At 33.5% G+C, this 22,357-nt stretch overlaps 1 protein-coding gene across 1 annotated transcript in view; it reads left to right on the top strand.

Annotated features, from left to right (window-relative positions):
• Positions 1–22,357, top strand: part of FSTL5 (follistatin like 5) — an 810,882-nt gene that overhangs the window by 44,909 nt on the left and 743,616 nt on the right. Inside the window, exon 2 of the mRNA XM_015139434.3 lies at positions 7,199–7,340. Within this exon, the coding sequence (XP_014994920.3) occupies positions 7,215–7,340 (126 nt within the window). The 5' untranslated portion in view covers positions 7,199–7,214. The remainder of the gene's footprint in view (positions 1–7,198; positions 7,341–22,357) is intronic.

Below are 22,357 nucleotides of genomic sequence, written 5' to 3'. Positions count from 1 at the left end.
AACTGGACTCTTCTCATGCACTTTGGGAGGCCGAGGCAGGCAGATCACGAGGTCAGGGGATAAAGACCATCCTGGCCAACCCCGTCTCTACTAAAAATACAAAAAATTAGCCAGGTATGATGGCGGGCGCCTGTAGTCCCAGCTACTCTGGAGGCTGAGGCAGGAGAATGACATGAACACGGCAGGCTGAGCTTGTAGTGAGTGGAGATTGCACCACTGCACTCCAGCCTGGGCAACAGAGTGAGACTCCGTCTCAAAAAAAAAAAAAAAAAAAAAAAAAAACTAGACTCTTTGGAGAATGCTTTTTCCTAAGAAAAATATTAAATTAGAATTCAACCACAGAGTTCACAGTAGTAGGTGTGAAGTTAAAGTGTCTCAATAGATGAAAATAACTGCTACAACAAACAGACTTGCCTGATAGATGTTAGAGAAGCCACTCTGGTCCTTCCAATTCCGGTTAAGATAAGGAATAAAAAGTTTTTCTGTCCTGACAAGGGAGGTTTTCCAAAAGAACTTCCCATTTAAAGACTAGTTTTGATCGAAGTGTAAGAGAAAAAGCTTTCTGTGATAATTGCAACTTAATTTTTCGACTCACTTCACAGTCAATTCAAACATTTTCAATTACATAAAAAATAATAAAAATCACTTAATGTATACCTACTATTTCAAATTAATTTTTATCATTAATTTATTCATCATTTTATTTACCCAAAAATATTTATTGAGATTATACTGTGGGCCAAGTACCACTTTAATTTACAGAAATGATTAACATAGTTCTGTCTTTACTGAGTTAATTTTGTGGTTGGATACAGAGAATAAACAAGTAAGCCAATAGCCATGTAGCAATTCAGATGATGAGGAGAGCTATGGCTTCCAGTCATTCCATTTGAATAAAATTTTTCATCTATTATTTTTCCAAATTTACCATTTCACTATTCTTATTTTATAGAAATACATACCGTGTTTTAACTAAACTTGCCTGACGGCATAGTCTTTGAACCTCTTCTCCTCTCTAATCACATCCTCCTCCTATCTCACACCTAGATTGGGTGATTTATAAATGCTAAGAACCCCAAACAGGTATCTCTAGCCCATATCTCTTTGCTAAACTGCAGGTTCCTATATCCCAATGCTTAGTTAATATCTCCATTTGGTCTATCAAAAGGCACCTCCAAAAGGAAAATGCATTTGCTATCTCAAACCTGTTCTTCCTCCTTTCTCTTCTCCAGCTTGATAAACCTAATCAGATGGAATAATCCAGTACAGGTGCTACACTATATTGGCTTGTAAATTCCCTCTTACAGATGGGACCCACCCAGGCTAATCGGTTTTACTTAGGTTGCACAGTAAGACCCAAGGCAAGTTAGAAGTCAGTTTTCCTGTCTCATAGAATTCTAGGATACCAGAAAAGAAAAAAGGCACTAGTGAGCATTTATAGCTCTTTTCTGCTACATAATAGAGCTAGAAGTCTGTGGAATGTAAGAAACTTGCTAGACTGTGGGTACTAGTTTAGTACATCTAAACTACTTTCTTCTACATCTTTGTAAGAATGATAGCCTTCCTAAAAGCAATAGCCACGGTGCAAGGTGCAGTCATAAGGGAGATGCAGAAGAATTGTAGCAGAGAACAGAAAGCCTGGGTAATGTCAAGGAAGGTCTCACAAAGAATTGGGTTGGAGTTACCTCTGGAAAGACCCACAGGAGTTTTCTAGGACGGGGTGAGGAGTTTTCCATTACGGAGTTGGGGCAGGGTAAGTAAGGCTTCGAGGCCTGGCATACTGATGTCTCCCTTGTGTGAAGCCCCGCGGGCCCTCTTCCCTTGCAGGTTCCTGCATCAGCCCCTCTTACAAGCAAGTGGTCCTACAGGATAGCAGCAGACCACCAGATGGCTACAAGTTCCTGATATCTAGTACTACCTGGAAAAGAGAACAAAAGTCCCTTATTTCTGACGTAGCACCCCCCCCCCCCACCACCTCCACCCCCAATCTCCAGCCAATTAGCACCAAAAGCCCAAGAAGCTATTAGTCACAAATTCCTGCCTGGGGGTGGGAGTTGGGTGGCAGGGGGCAGGGACTTCTCTGAGGTCTTGCATGCACAGCTAAGCTCAAGATTTAACTTATAGTAACCCTTTCCTCATTTTAGTAGTAAAAAGCCCACACCTACGTGGAGATTTTATATGCTAATGGTACATGCGAACTGTGTTAGAGCATGTAGATACTGAGCGCAGGAGCCAATTAGAGGTCAGCCTTTGCACACGTTGCCTCACCAGTATTTTATGAATATTCACGTACAGCCCCCATACAAGAAATTCCTTCTAAGGCACTAGATGCAGCCTCACGCTTTGAGCAGCCTGCTCTGCATCTCACAGTGCACTGCTGCTTTGCAATAAACTTCTTTGCATACTCTTACTTTGAACTTGCTCTCAAAGTCTTTTGTGCCATGAAGTCAAGAACCCGAGATGGCCCACTCGCAACAGAGTGAGAGGCAGGTGAGGATACTTAACCTCTCTGCAACGATTGATGATGTTGGAGATTTTGCTTCATCTTGACACTCTTTTCATTCAAAGGCATGCTACGACGGTTTTCTACTCCATCTCAAATGCTGCATTTTATTCTTAAGGCAAAGCTTCGATGGTCTTAGTTTTCCAAGTGATTAGAAGTGACATTCTGGAGAATAGGTAAACAAATCAAAATCCCTCAAATTTGAATCTACTAAATAACGTAATTACTCTAAATCCTACCCCCTGCAAGCAGCATGGCATGATTTGCCAGGCGGAGAAAATACAAATGGCTTGATTCAAAGAAACATATTATATTTTGAAGACGAGAGATTTCTGCCCACCCCCTCACCATTTTAAAGTCTCACTTTGTTAGATCTGAAGTTAGGCAGATATTTTTTAGATACGCATGCATTTTGTTTTCTTCAAGTTAATAATGAGGTTGTTTTCTGATGCTTTCCTGTGAACATGGGGGTTACAAGGAAAAGTCACAGGATCATTATTGCACCATCTGTTCCAGCTGGTTTGTTTTAGTCACGTGCTTTTCAGTGTTCTCAGTGAGCTGTCAACAAACTGCCAATTAATTCTGAAAACCTAACAGGTTGTCAGAGGTTACTATACTGAAAAAGTGAGATTACGACACTGTTTATCATGGGATTGATAACTGCTGATTTACAAACAATTTCCAGAATACTTTCTGTGGATGAGTGAACTTTTAAAGATATAATAATGATATCTTTGGATTCTGTTTCTAAAGAGAAATAAAAAGATGATCATGATTCTCTGAGCATACATCGAGAAGAGCCATTCTTTTTATTTTGGTTACTGTTTGATAACTATATAATTGGATTCAATTGGTTTTCTTAGTGATATTTCAAAGAAGAAAAAAATTACAAGGTCGTTGTTTATAAAAGATGAGCACAGAAACTAGGTTTTGTTCTTTCTCTGGTCTTTTTTGGCTGTTACCTCTATACTACTGAGCTCAAATGCCTATGTGTAATAGAAATCAGAGTTTTGCTAAGGAAAACTGACTTCTGACTATCTGACTTTTAGTATTAGTTCTGTTTAGTTTGACTTTTAGTATTAGTTCTGTTTAGTTTTATTTGTGATATCAGTAAATCAATCCAGCGGTGTGATAAATTTTGCTGAGGCAAAGCATATATGTATATTTATTTTTGTGTAACTTTGTATTACTGAGAGATTTGGGACTTGGAAATCAGGATTATCAATGAAAACAATTAATTATGGTTAATCATATAAGAAATGTAGATGAAAATAGCACAAATAGGTTGCATATACGACCTTGAAGATTCACACACTGGCTTATTTTTATTGACTTTTAGTGAAATGTAAGGCAGATATTTCTAGCTGATTGCCTTTGGGCAGATAAAATATTTCAGGATAATGTTGATCTAAGTCTGAATGCATTGGATCTAACAGAAGCTTTATAAGATTTTTAGTAACCTATTAAAATTCATTGTTAATTTGCTCTATATTTTATAATGCGTGAAATATTTGTAGTCATATAGAATATGTGTGTGTGTGTGCGCATCTGTGTGTGTGTGTCTGTGTCCACACACAAAGAGAAAGAGGAGAGGGAAGAAGAGAAAGAGAAAATGAGAGGGAGGGCAGAGAAAGAGAAATCTTAAGTGAGCACTTTAAAGAGATTTCTGAGCTCACTTGTACGCAGAGTCCGAATGGAAGGAAGTTGTTTTCATGCCTCTTTCTTGACTCTCCTGGTGGACAACAGAAGCAGCAGATGTATTCAGAACCTTGTGGAAAATATCTCCTAACTTGAGCTGGTCCTTTTTCCTTTATTCTTGGCTCTATCTTGGATTTAATATCTTCCATCCAGATGTCTTATAAACAAATATTCACCTCTGAGAAAAGGATTAGGCTATACATCAAAATGACAAAAAAAAAAGCGGGGGGAGGACAGGTTGCAAATGAAAATATTTAGTTTGCTCAGGTTAGTTTTCAGAAGCTTTGTGGCATCACTGGAAATAGGAATTGCATTAAACATTATCAGAATGTAAGGAAACGTGATCTTTATTTTATCCTTGAGTGCAGAACATTTATGCATTCGTTTATTGTTCAGTAGGTGCCAGGCTGTTTGCTAGGCCCAGGAGATATAATGCTGAAGAAAACAAAAATAAAAGCAAACGATTTCCTGCATTAACAAAGTTTGGAGAAAAAAAAAGATATATAATCTAATGGAGAAGACCAACATTTTTCAAATAATCATGGTTATGATTTATAATTACATCCCTGAAATGAAGGAAGATTGATCTATGGGAATAAGTAACTAGAACAAGTCACTCAGGGAAGAGATTCTTGAGAGAGATGTCTGATGTGTGAAAGTTTTTTGGTGATAAATGGGGCAGGGGGAAAGGGCATTATTTCCAGTGGAGAAAATACCTTACCAAAGCCTTATAACAGAGACAGGCAAAATAAGTTAAAAAAAACTGAATGAAGTTTAGTGTCGCAGGAGGGGATATCTAGAGGGAGAGAGAAAAACATAGAGCCCCGACACTGGGAACTTGTCAGCTAGGTCAGGGATTTTGGTTTTTATCTTAAAAGTACATGAAAATATGCTAAAGTTATTATTGAGTACAATTAACATGATCACTCAGGCTCTCGTGTGGAAAGTGGACTTAAGATGCATATATAGAAATTTGGAAGACTAACAAGGATGTGGTTAGGGCAGTTTAGGTGAGAAGTGTCTTGACAGCTTGCAATAGAGTGAGGACAGTCAATATGGAGAGGAAGCAAAGTTTAGGAATATATTTAGAAGGTAGATATAAAAGAATTTAGTGACGAGTTTAGAGGGTAAACAAGAGTTATCAAAGAGGTTTCCTTGGTTTCTGATTTAAGTACACAGATGAATGAAAATTTGGGAAAGTGTGGTGTTACGGGAGGGTGTGCGTACTATGAAGGGCTGTTTTTGAAACATGAAGGTGGAACTGTTGAGTAAGCAAGCTATACCATTCTAGAGGTTGAATGTGAAGCAATATAAATATAATTAAGACCAGAGATGATGTTAAGATAACCTAGGCTGAATGAATGAAACAGGAATATAGGTGGCTAGCAATGAGATTTGATAAGCCACAATATTTAATGGCAAAATAAAGCAGTAGGCTGAACCTACTAAAGTACTGAGGAATTTTCACAAAATCTACAGAAATAGAAGAGAGAAATGTTATAAATACCAAAGAAAGTGACAATTTCTTCCAAAAAAAAAAAAAAAAAAGGAATGGCCACCATATGTCTTGTAAGAGAGCATTAGGAATGCCCACTGGTGGGTGTATGTGTGTGTGTGTGTGTGTGTGTGTGTGTGTGTGTGTGTGTGTGATTGTGCTGGTTAGCTTTGAGAAAGCTAAAAGTCAGTTTAATGGCCTGATGAGGTCAGAAGCATAACTGAGTGGACTAGGGTAAAAAAATGGATGGAAGGATGTATATAACTATTCCAGAAATTAAAAAAGTAGAGGAAAGAAATTACCTTAAAATATAGGCCATTTACATCTGTCTAAAGATGGAAGAAAATAATTGAGAAAGGGAGTTGAAAATTCAGTCAAGAACCAGACTCAGTGGCTCATGCCTGTCACCTCAGTGCTTTGGGAGGCCACGGCAGGAGAAGCACTTGACACACCAGGAGTTCAAGACTAGCCTGGACAAGATAGTGAGACCCTGTCTCTGAAAAGTAAAAATAAAACATTAACTGGGTCTGATGGTACACACTTGCCATTCTACCTACTGGGGAGGCTGAGATAGGAGGGTCATTTATGGTGCCATTGCACTCAAGCCTTTGAAGAAAGTAAGACCCTGTCTCTAAAACAAACCCGAAATGCAGCATAGAGCAATGTTAATCAATTGATTACGTTTCTCAAGGAGTCAGACATAACAGATTGACTTTGACAGAAGAAAAACTCCTCTGTCACAGTAGGGAAGGAGGTGTGCTGGCGAAAGTGATAAAGCAGGAAATACTTGAACTCAAAGTTCAGATTTGTATGTTTGGAAAGGACTTAGTATTTATACAATAATAAGTTCATGCCATTTTACAACTTATTTATATACAAAAATATAGAAAGGCTGAAGTAGACATAACGCTTTTAGTTTAAAGTGCTTGTAAAGCAATTTTCTAAGAAATGCCTTTTTAAATACTGAAAAAGTACATTAGTAACTAAATATAGTCCACCTGCATAGCTTCTGTTGTACTCAGTTAATTTATTAAGTACTGCCTATCATAGACTATCTTATTAACTTCTCATCAATATTTACCAGTGAATTATAATAACTATGTCTATTAATATTTGTTCATCAAACATACTCAAATAAAAGTTCAATATTTATATATTAATAATTGTATTCTGTACAGATAATTAGAAAATTAAGTATAATGCAATATTTTCTCTATTTCCCCTTTTCTTTCAACCTTTTTAATTAACTCTTTTCTTACCACATTTTTATCAGTCCCTATATTTCTTCTTATTTCATATTTTGTCTGAATAAAAAAAGTATTTGTTATGATCAAAGGAATAATCTGTATTTGGAGATACTTACTTCTCATTTCCCTTGGCAACTACCAGCAAGTTTTCAGTAGGTTAATGGAGATTTATATGTGATATTAAATATTTCATGATACATGTTTTTCAATATATAATTCATTTTCTCTGATTCCTTGCAATTTTAATTTTGACAGGTGAAAAGCAGTAAGGATGTTTAAGTGCTGCTCAGTTGTCTTGGTTCTTGGATTCATTTTTCTGGAATCGGAAGGAAGGCCAACAAAAGAAGGAGGATATGGCCTTAAATCCTATCAGCCTCTAATGAGATTGCGACATAAGGTACAGTCAATATTCTGCATCTGCTCATAGTGCCTGCCAATTATAAACTAAGCTATTCGTTTTCTGGTTTATTATTCACTTAGGTGCACTTATTTGAGAATATACTTTCAGTAGTTTCCATATGATTTTTAAAATGCACATTTTAATACATGAAATAGCAGTAAATTTGGAAATTTACAATTTCGAGATTTACTTCTTAACAAAGAATAGAGATGGACCATTAAAAACATAATTATTAGAATTTACATAGAATAATACTAATAAATTTATAAAGAAGTAAATATAAAACCCAATCTACCAGATAATTTATATTACTCCCATATTAATTGTGATTTTAGAAGATTTTAAACTAAATAAATGTTATGTCCTATGTTTCGCTTTGTTATGAGATAAACACAAAGTTATCTACACTGTCTGAAGATATATAGGTTGGCAAAGGATTTGTTTCCATAGAAATTATTAGAAAATTTCATAATATGGGGTTTTCTAATGTTGGACAAATACTCCACTTTTTATGTTAAATGTTTTGAAGTATAAAATAAACTGGTATTTAGGCATATAATAAATTATAAACATTAAATACTTATGATAAATTAAGCTAGTGTTTTATTTTAATAGCAGTCCATGATACTGAAAATAATATTCTAAACTTTTTATTAAATCATGTAACATTTTATAATACATTTTTGAGTTTTAAGAAAGTAGGAAAAAACATCAAAAATAACATACTAATTATGGGAGAAAACTTTATATATCAGTAACATTTCTTATTCAACTTGTCTATAAGAAAGACTTTTGAAATAAACAAATAGATTTTTTTTTCCTTTGGAATTAATATATGCATTTACGCTGCATATATTTTTGCTGAAATTATTTTGTAAGTATCAAATATTTTGATAAAATAGCCAATCTTTACTGGGACTTTTGTGTACCAGACATTAAGCTAAGCTCTTCAATGTATTATCTGATTTAATCTTCAAAACAATCTTATGAAGAAGTAACTATTTTCATTTTATAGACAATAAATTAAGTCATAGAAGGGTGAAGGAATTTTCTAAATGCACACATTTATTAAATATATTAATTGGTACAAAATGAAGGATAGATTCGATAGCCAACAAAAAAGGAAGTATAATGTAAAAATATACTTTAATGTCAAAATCATTGTAAAAATTCAGTTACATGTGAAAATAAATAAGTTTTTAAAGTTTCTAGTCTTGACATATGCAATTGGAGAATTGCCCTTGACCTACCACTTTTCAATTATCATTGCTTTCTCCTACCTCATGGACTAATAATCAGTTTTATCCCCAGCCGAAGTTTAGAAATAAATAACTTAATGTTCTCAGAACACATTATCAATACAGCAATTTGGTACATATTTTTATGTACCCATTGAATATTTATTCTGTGCTGTTTGTCTGCCCTAAGTTATATGTCTTGAAATGAGGAATTATGCTTTACTTTCACATCCTTTTATTTCTGGTGCCATGAACATAAAAGACACTGTTTAATTAAATCAAAGGCGGAAAAATGACAGGTAGAATGCATGATGATGCTTTTCTGATTATTCTCTTGCTAAATATCATACCACTGGTTTTAATGTGTTAGTATATACATTTATAAACAAACTATTTTCTATTGAGTTTGGATGCTAAAGAAAAACTTAAGTGTTGAGATTTAGTAAAGCTTTAAAGAAATAACACACTGAGTTAAACTTGTTTGAGAAGTGGTAATACCTACCAAAAATCATGTAAGTCACCTTCTACTCTTTTATATATCTGCATGTCTTTACCACTAAATCGTTAGAAATAATATATGACTGTTGGCTTTAAAAGCAGAGACAGAGTATGCCTGGTCATACCTAACTTTCAAACCACTTTGAACAGAGATGAGATTTGGTGAATGTGTGTGTGTCTGTTTGTGTGAGAAAGTGGATGTTTCACAGGAATGACTAGGAATCCTGGGTTGTAGAAGTCCCTGTAAAAACCCCATCTTATACTTTGTACTCATTGTCAACCCTCATATTCAACCCTCAGGAATTACCTTCTTTTCCCTGACACCTTGAGGATTGTATTAGAGCTTTTATTTTTGTTTGTGTCAGTCAAGACTAGGATCCCAGAAATTTCTGGCCTTCCTTTTCCCGCTGATTCCCATTATGAACCCACTGGGTTCATACATCACCTTATTGGTGAGACCTTACCAAACCCTGATTGAAAATGGAAAGCCAAAAACATTCCCTATCAATTTCTTTGATTTGTTTTCGTCCACAAAACTCAACGCCATTTGTCAAGACATATATTTTACTTATTTTTTAGTTTGTTGGATGTTTTCTTTCATTAGGATGTGAACTACTTTTCATCTTGCTCCAGAACAAGGATAGTATTGGGCACATGGTATAGGTTCAATAAATATATGGCGAATGAATGACTTTATCAGATGGCTATAATAAGACTGAAAACAAGATAACATGTGTATCATATATACATATATATTTTTTATTTATATAGTTATTAATTAAAATAAGTAAAATTTCTTATTTATCAGAATAAAGTCAACAGAATACTTCAAATTTTTAAAATAAATTATTTTAATAGCATCATATAAATTAATTTTCTCCTATTCATTATTTTTAACCTGTATGATTTATTTAAATTGCAAAAATGTACATATTTATGTTTTTAAGACAAATAATGCAAAATCCATTTGGATTAGATTTTGCTAATGTTAAATATTACTTATAGACTAGAAAAGTATGAAATAAATAATACACAAAATAGATCTCCAGGTCTGATAAATCATGTTTTACGTTTTTCCTAGAAGAATGTAAGTACTTTGAATCTAAACGAATAGAAAGAGAGCTCATTTTTACCAAATACTTGTGTGGCAGCCATATAATGAATCCAATTTTGGAATCGAAAAGGAAAATATGAGACCTGTTTGTCAGATTACATTGAAATATTGTAGATACAAATATAAACATATGCAGGCATATCATTTACAACTATAAACATAAATGTAATTGAAAATTTGTATCTTGAAATAAAAATGAATGACACAACAATGTATCATGCTAATTATAGAAGTCTTACTTATAATCCACAGATAAGAGAGGAAGCCGATCATATGTTTTATCCCATGTGTTTACTCAACAAGCATGTATGGAATGTCATATGTTGGAATTCATTCACTCTCTAGATTTGTAAAATGCAATTACCAAATCCAAATTCCAAAAGAGGATTTTATTTACCACTTTAACTTAAACATTGCATACTCATATCATGCTAGATGGTTTTATATACATTAATTGTTATAATTTATGTAATAATCCTGGGATGTAGGGAATATTATTCCTGTTTATTCACATGACATTATTAAAACCCAGAGAGGTAAAGTAACTTTCCCAAGGACAAGAGAAAACGACAGAACTAATGAGATCATTAAAGGCAGGTAAAAGCAAAGGTAGGACAGACATAGGGAAGAAAAGGCCAGAAAAGAAATAAAGATAATGATGATAGTAAAGCAAAATGACATTGACCTCAGGAGAAATATCTTATGTTCTTTTAGTTTGTTTCTCTTGTTCCTCCATAAGCACAACCATAGAATCCCCATGTCCATTTCTGAAATGAATGTCTTCTCCTGATGGTTGTGCAGTCCTCATTTAGGCCAACCTCCCAATGAAGACTCACTGGGAAGCAATACTTAACTATCCTCATTGCAAGTCTGTGACCCAAACTCTGTGTGTGAGCACAGTATAGTAACTATTGACAGTCTTGTGCATTTGTGAGAAAGTTCCTTGGACACCCACAAATTTTGAGCCGTCTTTAGAATGAGTGTACTCAGAGCAGCCATGATGAACTTGACTTAACATGGTGCCAGGCACTGACTGTAGAGCAGGTACTCTGTTAGCTATATTCCATATATTAGGTTACTTAATTATGTGAATATTCTCATGGCATAAGTGATTTCATGGCTATTTTTGTAAATGGGGAAACTGGAGTTCACAGATATTTACTAATTACTTAATGTCACAGCTGGAAAGCCAGACAGCAGTATCTGGAAATACACAGTCTCAATAACTTAATCGAGGTTACAGAATGAGTATGTTTGTAGTAATATGGCCTGTACGCAATGTATTTCCTGTTCTCCCCACATTCATGTGATAGTAACATAGGCTTACATGTCTTGGCACTTTTGTGCGTGGATAGGACCATGTGTCTAGTTCTGGCCAATGAGTTGGAAACAGAAGTGCCATGAAGTGCTTCTGGGCTGAATTATATCATAATTCACATTGGATCACAATTGTAAAATCTTCTAGAACTCTCTTTTTTTCTGAAGCTTTGCAAACAGCATCTGGTCAAGGTGGGGGCTGCTTAATTATTCCAAACTGCCTAAATAACTATTATGAGTAAAATATCCTGACAATTGGAGATTGTCGTGGAATAAGAAGTGAAGGGTTTTAAATCACTTCACTTTGTACATCATTGAGATTTGGGAGTTGTTGGTTATTTCTTTAAAACCTTAGCTTTGTCTGCAATCAAGACAGAACTAGAACTTAAACTCACATCACCTTATTACAAACCCTGTGTTCCTTTTTTCTTTACCATTTGGGGTCCCTGTTTCATTTCTACTCTTGGCCTTTTCTTCTTCTCATTTCTCCATTATCCCTTTCTTCTCACTACTTGATTGGTTGTAATTTTCCATCCCAGTTTAATCTCTGGCTATATTTATAATGATGTAATATGTATGTATTAATAGTTCAGTGTATTAACATGTATCTAATTGGTTGCTGGTAAATCCTTCTGGGGTCAGTAACATAGTTTACAACCTTTTCTCTTACCTACAGTGCTGATCATACTGCTGCATTGTTTGCTGATGATTATAATCAAAGTCAGGCTTGAGGGAAGATCTTATGAGGACAGACAAGAGTGTTCTTTGAGTATACCTAGTGGCACCAGTTAAAGTCCTTAAAATGTTTTTATCTCTATTTAACCAGACACTACTATGTCCAACTTTGTAGTGCAGAGCTACCCCTGCAAATCTAAATTGACTTATGGTTCCCTAACTTACTAAATCAAAATGTTTATCTGTGAGGGTAGCTACTGAGTAAAAGGGGCAAAGAGTGTACATGGTTTAGTAATTCCTAAGAGGGTTGCTATTTATGATAGTACAGTATAATTCAAAGAATTCCTTTGTGGGATGTGACTTTTTTAACTTTTGGTATTAAAAGAGTGATAGATGTGGATTGTTGAAAACTGGCACTAGAGAACTCTAGGGAAAGAGACAAACATTAAAGAAAACATCAAAACTTGGACTGCTTAGAGGCTGTGAACCTTCAAGCCGATTCAGGAGCATTAATTCCTGACAGAAAAAAAATTTGCTATCCCTTCTGAAATATGTGATTGCTGGCAGCATATTCAAGAAAGGTCTTTAAAATGTTAATGTATTTTGCAGAGGTCGGGAAGCAATGTGGACCACCATCTGAGAGCAAATATGTCCATGGTGAGAGGAGTTAAAAGAATATTAGTTAAAGAATTAATTAACTAAATAGTAAGGATTATACCAATTAATACATTGATATGTTTATTCTGTATATACCAAAAAGGCTGAATATTATTGATAAATCTCATAATTTTTTCTGATAAAATAAATTATGTTTGAAAAATTTATTTTTTCCTGACAAATTGTATCTCATTATTAAATGACACCATCCTATCCCTATTTTTGTGATTGTGCAAGAACTATTGAAGAATAATGAAAAAATCAGAGTCCTAGGTTAACAAGATCAAAGTGCACATAATAGTCCCATATTTTGTATAGATGGGAAAAATGAATCTAAGAAATATTTGAGTTTCAGCAAGAATGCTTTCACGGTCATTTAAGAGGCCTAGGCAAAAATCTAATCATGAGGATGTTTGAAAAAGTTTCAGTTATGCAAGATGAATAAGTTCTGGATATCTAATATACAGTATGGAGGCTATCATTAACACTACTGTATACTTGAAATTTCTTAATAGGGTAGATCTTAAGTGTTCTCACCACACAAGCATACAGAAAGAAAATAAATGGTAAATACGTGAGGTAATGGATATGTTAATTGATGGTGATGATCATTTCAGAATCCATACGAAACATCAAGTTGTACATTTTAAATATATACAATTTTCTGTCAGTTTTACTTAAATAAATCTGGGGAGGGGAGAAAATATTAAAAGCAACTCGTTTTATTAGAAATGCTCTCTCCCTGGATTACCCATAGGCTAGATGCTTTTTTACTGTTAAAATTATCATGCTAATTGCCTGAAAGGAACTCTGTATTATAATGATGATTCCGTTGACAAGGGGTAGTATTGTTTTTTAACTGAGCTCCTCTGTCCTCTTTTCACCTTTCAAGCTCTAGTCAGGAAGGGAAACACTTAAGCAAGCTTTACTTCAGTGAGTGACTGAATAATATCAAGAATTGTGAAAGGTCTGAGATTTTAATCCTCTTTGCAAGCTCTTAAAATAGCCTGTCACACATAGTTTCATCAGTAGTGATAGAAAACAAAAGACTCCTGGGTCAAAGACAAAGGGAGCGGTAGCCAGTGTCATCATTTGGGCTAGTTTTGTAAGCCCAGTTTCCACAGGGCAATGCAGGTTACACTAGTGCACACCATAGAGTATGTTATACGAGAAGATCTGTGAGTTGAAGAACACCAGGTTTGTTGTATGAGCCTGTTTGTTCTTTGCTCTAGAGAAAAACATTCTCTTTATTATAGGGGCAGTAAGTGGTCATTTCCTTTGTTCCAAGTGGAGATACAATTTCCATCTTACAAGGCTGTGAATACAGTAGCCTTTTGCTTAAGAGAGAGACATTTTCTGTATGTTCTAAGACTTTGCTATATAAGCATCCTGGAACAGTGAGATGGTCCAGAACAAATGGAGGTTACTGTCTCTGCTCACAAGATGTGCAGAAACATTAGAGACCCATAGAGAAGTGGCTACCAATACACATTGAGAGCACCACCTATTACATACTGGAGGTCACAATTGCCACGAAATACATTTGCTTAAGGCCAAAGCTAAACGCTGTGTGCACAGAGTTAATCTGAAAACCAGGTATTTGTTTACAGCTTCATTCTACCTTTTACCTAGTTTTGTCCTTTTAAGAGTTTTAAGAAAATGCTAAGTTTTGTTGACCTTTGAATGTGTTGTTTGCATGTTTATTCCTTCAGGACAACTTTATTTGCTATTCTAGAGAAAACTGGCATTCAGTGGACTGAACTACTTTGCTTAACTAAAGCAAGTAAATAAAGGGATATATCTGACTTCTAAAATTCTCAAGATAAAGACCTACTACAGAAAATGGTCTTTTGATCTTTGACAATGCGTTCCCAAAACAATATTATTATTATAGTTCTGTAGGGGGGTATGCAAAAACAGTTGCTCTTTTACACCTTTATAACCCTACGTTAAATATTTTGCTTAAAGCTTTAAAAGTAACCATAACTTGACAAATAGAGCTGCTTTCTTTTGCAAGTTTGAAGTTTTGAAATGCTAAAAAAGTGTTGCATTATCATTCTATTTACATCTATTCAACACAAATAAGTCAAAGTAGGCAAATAAAGTCAAATGTGTATAGTATATTAAAGCCAAGCTTCTCAGGAGTCCAGAACACTCCAATTATGTGCCAGCCTTTGGCACATACCATGTTTTCTACCACCCAAATACAAATTTTCAAGTGACCTGAAACACAACACTTTCTCTTACCCCACTCCCTCTTTCTATATTTTATATATATATATATATAAACAAAACATACATAATTGTTTCAATAGTTGAAAAACTATGTGGATTTACCCTTGTTTCCAGGAAGAGTCACTGATCCTTTTACATATAAAGAAGCATCAGAATATTAGGACGTAGGTGAGTTAAGTAGGTTACTGTTTAATTATTTTTTTTTCTGTTGGACTTCCAAAGTCTTTTTACCATTAGATCTCTTTGTCTTTTCTCACAATTTCTGTGGAAACAGTAGTGCTAGATCATAATGATTAGCTAAAGAAAAACAATCAACACACCCAAATCTGCATTAATTAAGCACTTTGCAAAGTGCTTCCACTTATTCAAAAAATAAAATATAGGTGTGATTGTTTTCAAGAGGCTTCTATGTGGATACTCCAAACATGTATATGTAGGAAAAAGGGTTATGAGTTAAAAATAGGTGAATGAATAAAGATATGTTTTCTAATCATTGATATTGATCCATTGGCAAGTTGGCATTCGCTGTCACTCCTTCAATGTGTGAATTGATAAGTTATTTTCTGCATGTTTTATTATTAAAAATTCCATTGTGACTTCAATTAGCAAAGCTCTGTGTTACAAATGAAAAGAAATATTCTGGTTTATGAGCTTGACATTCAGCATGTTTAAGAGATTATAGTACACAAGCCAAACTGAAAGGGTTTTATTTGTAACTAATATTACTTATTCCATTATTTCTTACCTTAGTTCCTTTGCATATGAACTGAGTTTTATAAAATAGTAGAAATATTCCTTTAAAAAAAAATGTAATACAGATGGGAAAACCAAGAGCCTGAGAGACAGAGATTTTTAAGTTGATGATGACACAGCCAGATACTTTTCAGCTGAGAATAGAACCCCAGATTTTCTGTCTCCCAGAACCGTTGTTTTCCTTTAAAGCTCTCTCCCCAAATTAACGCTTTTCTTTAAGTTCAGCTTTTAACAATGAAAAATGCGCATTCACTCATTATTTCAGCAAATATTTATTAAGTACCTACTACTCATGAAGTACTGAATAAAACAGTTCAAATCCAGTTCTTAAATACACAGCTTGACTTGCACTGATTGCTGTTGAAACAAACATCTCCAATGAATTGACTGAAAGCATACTTCAAAACCTTATTTAGATGTGCAACAGAGGGATAGTTCTTCAGGGGGAGCCAATGCAAAGTTTGCTTTATACGAGGTAGTCTACAAGAAAATAAATGCCAGTGATTAAGTATGTTTGCCAGACTGGTACAAGAAAAGCATGCTTAGTCTTAAGACGTTGAACTAGCCATCTGGCTGTCTGAAGGCGATTGTGTGTTTATCAGCTGTGTGGGTTAAAACCATGGCCCCTTTCAAAGGTGAGTCTGTTACTCATAATACAGTCAGTAAGTAGAAATACCCGACAATAAATATCTATTTCCAACAGGCTGTCAAAATCATGCTCTCATCTGTTATCGGAAATGCCAGCAGTTTGGCTTGTTTTCTCTTGAGTTAAGGGCCTCTTTGCTCTTTCTCACTGTTTTTTCTAAAACAAACATTGTTTTTAGAGAATTTTAGGTTCACAGCTAAATTGAGCAGAGTACAAAGAGTCACTCTATACCCACTCCCCCACACGTACACAGCCCTCTCATTATTAACATCCTGTATCAGAGTGGCACATTTACAGTCAATGAATCTACATTGAATACACATTATCATCACCCGAAGTCCATAGCTTGTAATAGGGTCACTCTTTGTGTTTTATATTCTAAGGATTTTGACAAATGTATAATGACATGTATCCACCACTATAGTATCATACAAAATAGTTTCATTGCCCTAAATATCTGTGCTTTGCCTCTTCATCTTTCGTTTTCACCAAACATCATATAGTTGGAATCATACAGTTTATACCTTCTGAGACTGTCTTCTTTCATTTAGTAATATGCATTGAAGTTTTCTCTATGTATTTTCATAGTGCAATAGCTCATTTATTTTTAGTGCTGAATAATACTCTATTTTCTGAATGTACCGCGTTTGTTTTTACATTCACTACTGAAGGACATCTTGTTTACTTCCAAGTTTTGCCAATTATGAGTAAAGCTGCTATAAACATTCCCATGCAGATTTTTCTGTGGACATACGTTTTTAACTCTTTTGTGTAAATACCAAGGAACATGATCGCTGGATCATATGGTCAACATGCGTTTAGTTTTCTAAGAAACTGCCAAACTGTATTCTACAGTGGCTGTACAATTTTTCATTCCTACTAGCAATGAATGAGAGTTCTTATTGCTCCACTATCCTCACCAACATTTGATGTTGTCAGTATTTTGCGTTTTGGCTATCCAAATAGTGGATGCTATAGTTTTAATTTTCTATTCCCTAGTGACATAGGATGTTTAATATCTATGAAAACAGAAAATGTATTTTGTCAATTGTGTATCTTTAATGATAGTGTCTGTTCAGCTCTTTTGCCCATTTTATAATTGGGTTGTCAGTTTTCTTTTTGTTGTGTTTATCAAGTTCATTGTATATTTTGGGTAACAGCCCTTTATCAGATATATCTTTTGCAAATATTTTTTCTCAGACCGTAGTTTGTCTTCTCATTCTTTTGTCAGTGTTTATTTCTATAGAAGAAATTTTTAATTTTAATGAAGTCTAGCTTATCAATTATTTCTTTCATGGACTGTGCCTTTAGTGTTATATTTAAAAGGTTGTTACCATACCAATGGTTTTCTAGATTTGCTCCTACATTATCTTATTTTTTGTGGATCATAAATTTGTTGTGAATACATTCTTGCCAGGGCAGGCATAACATTTTTATTGAAAAGTGTTTGTATTCTATTTTAACAATACAAACTATGAATAATTCATTTAAATTAATGCTGAGAACTTCAAATTTGATTCTGCCTGAAACAGTAGTTTTATACAATTGGACATTTTATACACTTTAATATTTCTTCAATTCAATTATTTTCCTTTTCTTAAATCCTTTGGATTTATGTAGACACTTAGTGTGCTATAGTTAACAATAACTTATTGTATGTTTCAAAATAGCTGAAAGAAAATATTTAGAATGCTACTACACAAAGAAATGATACATGTTCGAGATGATAACTATCCCAGTTATCCTGATTTGATTAAGTGTTGTATGCATGTATCAAACTATAATATGTACCTAAAAAATTGTATAATCATGTCCTAATAAAGAGAAAAAGAAGCAAAAGATCTTCTATTTTATCATCTTTAAGTTTTATAATTTTGTTTTTTGCTTTTAGTTCTATGACCCTTTTTGAATTAATTTTTGTGAAGTATTTAAAGTCTGTGTGTGGATTCTTTTTGTTGCTGTTTTTGCATGTAGATGTGCAGTTGTTCCAGAAACATTTGTTGAAAATACTATCTTTGCTCGATTGTATTGCTTTTGCAATTTTTTCCAAGATCAGTTGGTTATATTTATGTGATTTTATTTCTGACCTCTCATTATGTTCTATTGATATGTTTGTCCGTTCTTTCACCAATACCAGACAGTCTTATTTACTATAACTTTATATAATAGTAAGTCTTGAAGGAGAGTATTGCTAGTCCTCTGATCTTGTTCTTTTCTTTCAATATTGAGTTGACTATTCTGGGGGTTTTGCCTGCCTAACCTTAGAATCAGTTTATTGATATCCACAGATAACTTTCTGGGGTTTTGACTGGGATTTCATTGAATCATTTTGCATTGACTCATTGCATCCCAATCATTTTTCATACAATGGACAGCCCAGATGTGACATGAATATTCTCTCAGTCTTGAGCAAAAGTGTATATTTTTGCAAAATACATCAATATATAGATGCATGAAGATATCGAATATCATCATCCCCTCAAACATTTCTCTCAGGCCTTTTCTCTGTCAATCCCTGCTTCCATTTCTTCTAAGGCAACCCATGTTCTGATTTTTTTTTTTAACTATGATAAAATTTTATCTGTTTTAAGATTTTCATGTAAATGGGATCATACCATATAGCAGATTTATGTAATATATTTTTCACTCAGAATAATATTGAGATTCATCTATGCCATTTTGATTATCAGTAGTGCATTCCTTTTTATATATCCAGTTAGAGGACTACTACCCAGTGTAGATAACTGCACTTTTTGTTTTTTGGTTATTTTTGTCTTCAGTTCCTTTTACTATGTTGGAAACCGGATTGGGATTCTTATAAATAAAGCTGCTATGAACATCCTTATGCAATATTTTTGTGGTTATTGCAGTTTCCCTTGGGTCAATACTAGGAGTGGATTGCTGACTCATAGTGCAGGCATTTTTACTAATAAGAAACTACCAGAACTTTTTCTATAGATGTACAATTTTACATACCCAATAGCAATGTATGAAATTTCCAGGTGGTCCACAGTTTTGGCAATATTTACTGTTTCGGTCTTTTTAATTTCAGACATTCTGGAGATTGTGTAGTGTTATCCATTGTAGTTTTAATTTAACTTTCTTGTTAACTAGTAACTTCAAGCTTTTTTCTTTCGCATTCTGATTTTTCATAAATTTTCTTTTGTGAAGTGTCTGCTCGAATCTTTTGCCATTGTTGTAAATTGTTTTCCTTTTCATTTTTAACTTGTTGAAGTGCTTTACATTTTATTAACACTACAAAGTATATATAATTATTTATAGAAATGCTTATTTTATATCATTGTAAAATTTTAAGCTAATTAAAGCTACTGTTTTCCAGTTTAATATAATTTTATAGAAAACAGTGTTGATTATGACAATAAAAGGTCCATACTTGGACAGAAATTTTAAATATTTAATAATAAATTAATTGAAAGTTATAACTTGAGACAAGTTACATATGATTAAAATAATTGTATATCTTATTGAAATCACTTAAATATTACATATACACACAAATATATACATATACACACATAGATATACACACACCATATTTATTTCACTAATGTTTCATTGCTAAAAAAAGTAGAAATTCCTCTTCTCTATTGCAGTCAATTTATCAGCCACTAAGGATAATCAGTTACACCCAATTTAAGATTTAAAACATACTTCCCTGATATATTATCGCTATAACTCATTTATCTGAGAAGATTACCTATACGCAAACTAGAAATGGCAGAAATAACGTTGAAAAAAGTAAATTAAATCTCTAGGAAAAGCAATAGTAAAAAAAAGATGTAACTATTGTAATGAGAAGATATCTCTTGCTTTATCATCTTGTATTTTAGATTTTAACAAGTCTTAAAAACGAACTGCTATTTCATCTTAAAGAATAAAACAACAAAGGATAACCAATCCTACTGAGTTCTACATTTCTGTAGGTATGATGGGTGGCAAGTGTTAATATAGATTCAATCATGTATCACTCATTGTATCACTTTCATTTCATCAATTGAATGTTGTTAACTTTAAAAAATTTTTGTATTAATCCTATAACTTTATTTTTTATTTATAGTTATATAGGAGATACATGTGAATATCTTTTATAACCTATAGTAAACTTGTTCATACTTAAGCAATATTATTTTGGAAAAAAATTAAAGCTACATTACTTGTCCACAAAAACTATTTCTTTCCTTTGAATGGAGAACACACATTAGTCAAGTTGTAGAGATACTAAGGGAAAGGGTATGTAGGCATCTATGAGTCACTGCACCAGATTTCTAGTTTTCATTCTGTTTTATGTTGAGCTTTAAGGTTACTTGGGTATGACCAAGAAATGATACAGGAAAATGCAAGACAAACAGAAGGTTGAGCAGCAAGCCCTTTTGATTGCCTACTCCCATTTCACTTAAAGGTTTTCTGATTATATGTCTATTATAATATATATGTAATAAATATATTATTTATATTTATATATTGTGACTCATGAGTTTTGTTGGAGGAGAATGTTTTCATTGCTTAAGAAAAGTTGAATTATTGGATGATTGGTCTTAAGGTTCTCCTACAACAACCTAGTGATTTGTGAATTTTGATTTCAAATGGTTTTTAGCTAGTTCCATAAATCAAGTTTGTCTTTGAAGGATGGAGACTTACAACAAAGAAACATATTTTTAAAAATTGAGGATGATTCAGAAATTATTTTCTGTATAGCAAATTAAATATTTGGAAGCACTATTGCATTAATTTATAAAACCACTACAAAAGCATCACTGAAAGTTAAAGTTGAAATGTAGCTTATCTGACTACAAGGGTAATAGCTTCATTTTACTAATGAAAAATTTAAGTCATTATATGCACATGTTTGGGTTGCTACAATCAGATAGCAGTAGACTTGGGAATAAAACTCTGGTCTTCTAACAAAGGATAGATAGAGATTCCACATATTAGAGATATATTTTTCTAATGTATTTGTTTAAAATGCTTGATTGTCGTACTTATACATGTAACATTTGTGTGTATTTTAAATACATACATTTCTACTGCAAGCATATTTCTATCAATTCTACTAGAATTTCAGTTCCTATATTTTCAAAACTTGATGTTCTAAATAAGTGTGTGTTCTCCAAAAGTAATTACAGTATCTTTAATTCTCCCCATGAAATTTCAGCCATTGTTTAAGTCCATCGCTATAATGAAAAACACCCTCTTTAAGAACATAAATAAAATTGGTTTATGTTGCTACAGTTAAAAACCCATTTTTGTGCCCAGTGTCCCTCTCTTTGAAAAACTGTTCCTCAAGATTTTATGAATTTTTCTTTTGATTGATACAATAAAGTCCCTTATTCACCTCCTAGGAGTCGACATTCATTGCTCCAGAGAACATTATTTCTGTGAAATATTCTACTGAAAAAGAATTCTAATGACTAAGTCATTTGGAGAAAACTGCATATTATGCTTCTGTGAAAATCCACAATGCACAAGAGCGTATTAAAGTCTGAGAAACATTATCAACTTTGCTTAACCTAGAATTTCCCAGCTAAATGGACTAGAGAAATTTTTGAATACCTTCTTACATTCTGGGAAACACAATTTGGGAAAATCTGCTCTAGGCTTTAGAATTAACTGTTGCTGTACATATCAGCCAACTTGGCCTGTCTTGAAATGCACAATGTTAAAGATCTTATTAACTGTCATTTTTAGTTATAAATAATGAAGTATAATAAACTCATTTTTTCTTTTGTTATTAATCTATATTTTAAAGTATTTTTTTCTGGTAAGAGAATGTTGATGCTGGTTTTTTTAAAGAATTATAATAGAGAATTTAAATCATGTGCTGACCATGTATATGAAATGCCATTTCTGAAAATATTGCTAT

This window comes from Macaca mulatta, chromosome 5, assembly GCF_049350105.2.
Source record: "Macaca mulatta isolate MMU2019108-1 chromosome 5, T2T-MMU8v2.0, whole genome shotgun sequence".
In the NCBI taxonomy this organism is placed as follows: Eukaryota; Metazoa; Chordata; class Mammalia; order Primates; family Cercopithecidae; genus Macaca; species Macaca mulatta.
The sequence above is the reverse complement of the archived record's forward strand: the minus strand, read 5'-3'. Positions and strand labels throughout refer to the sequence as shown.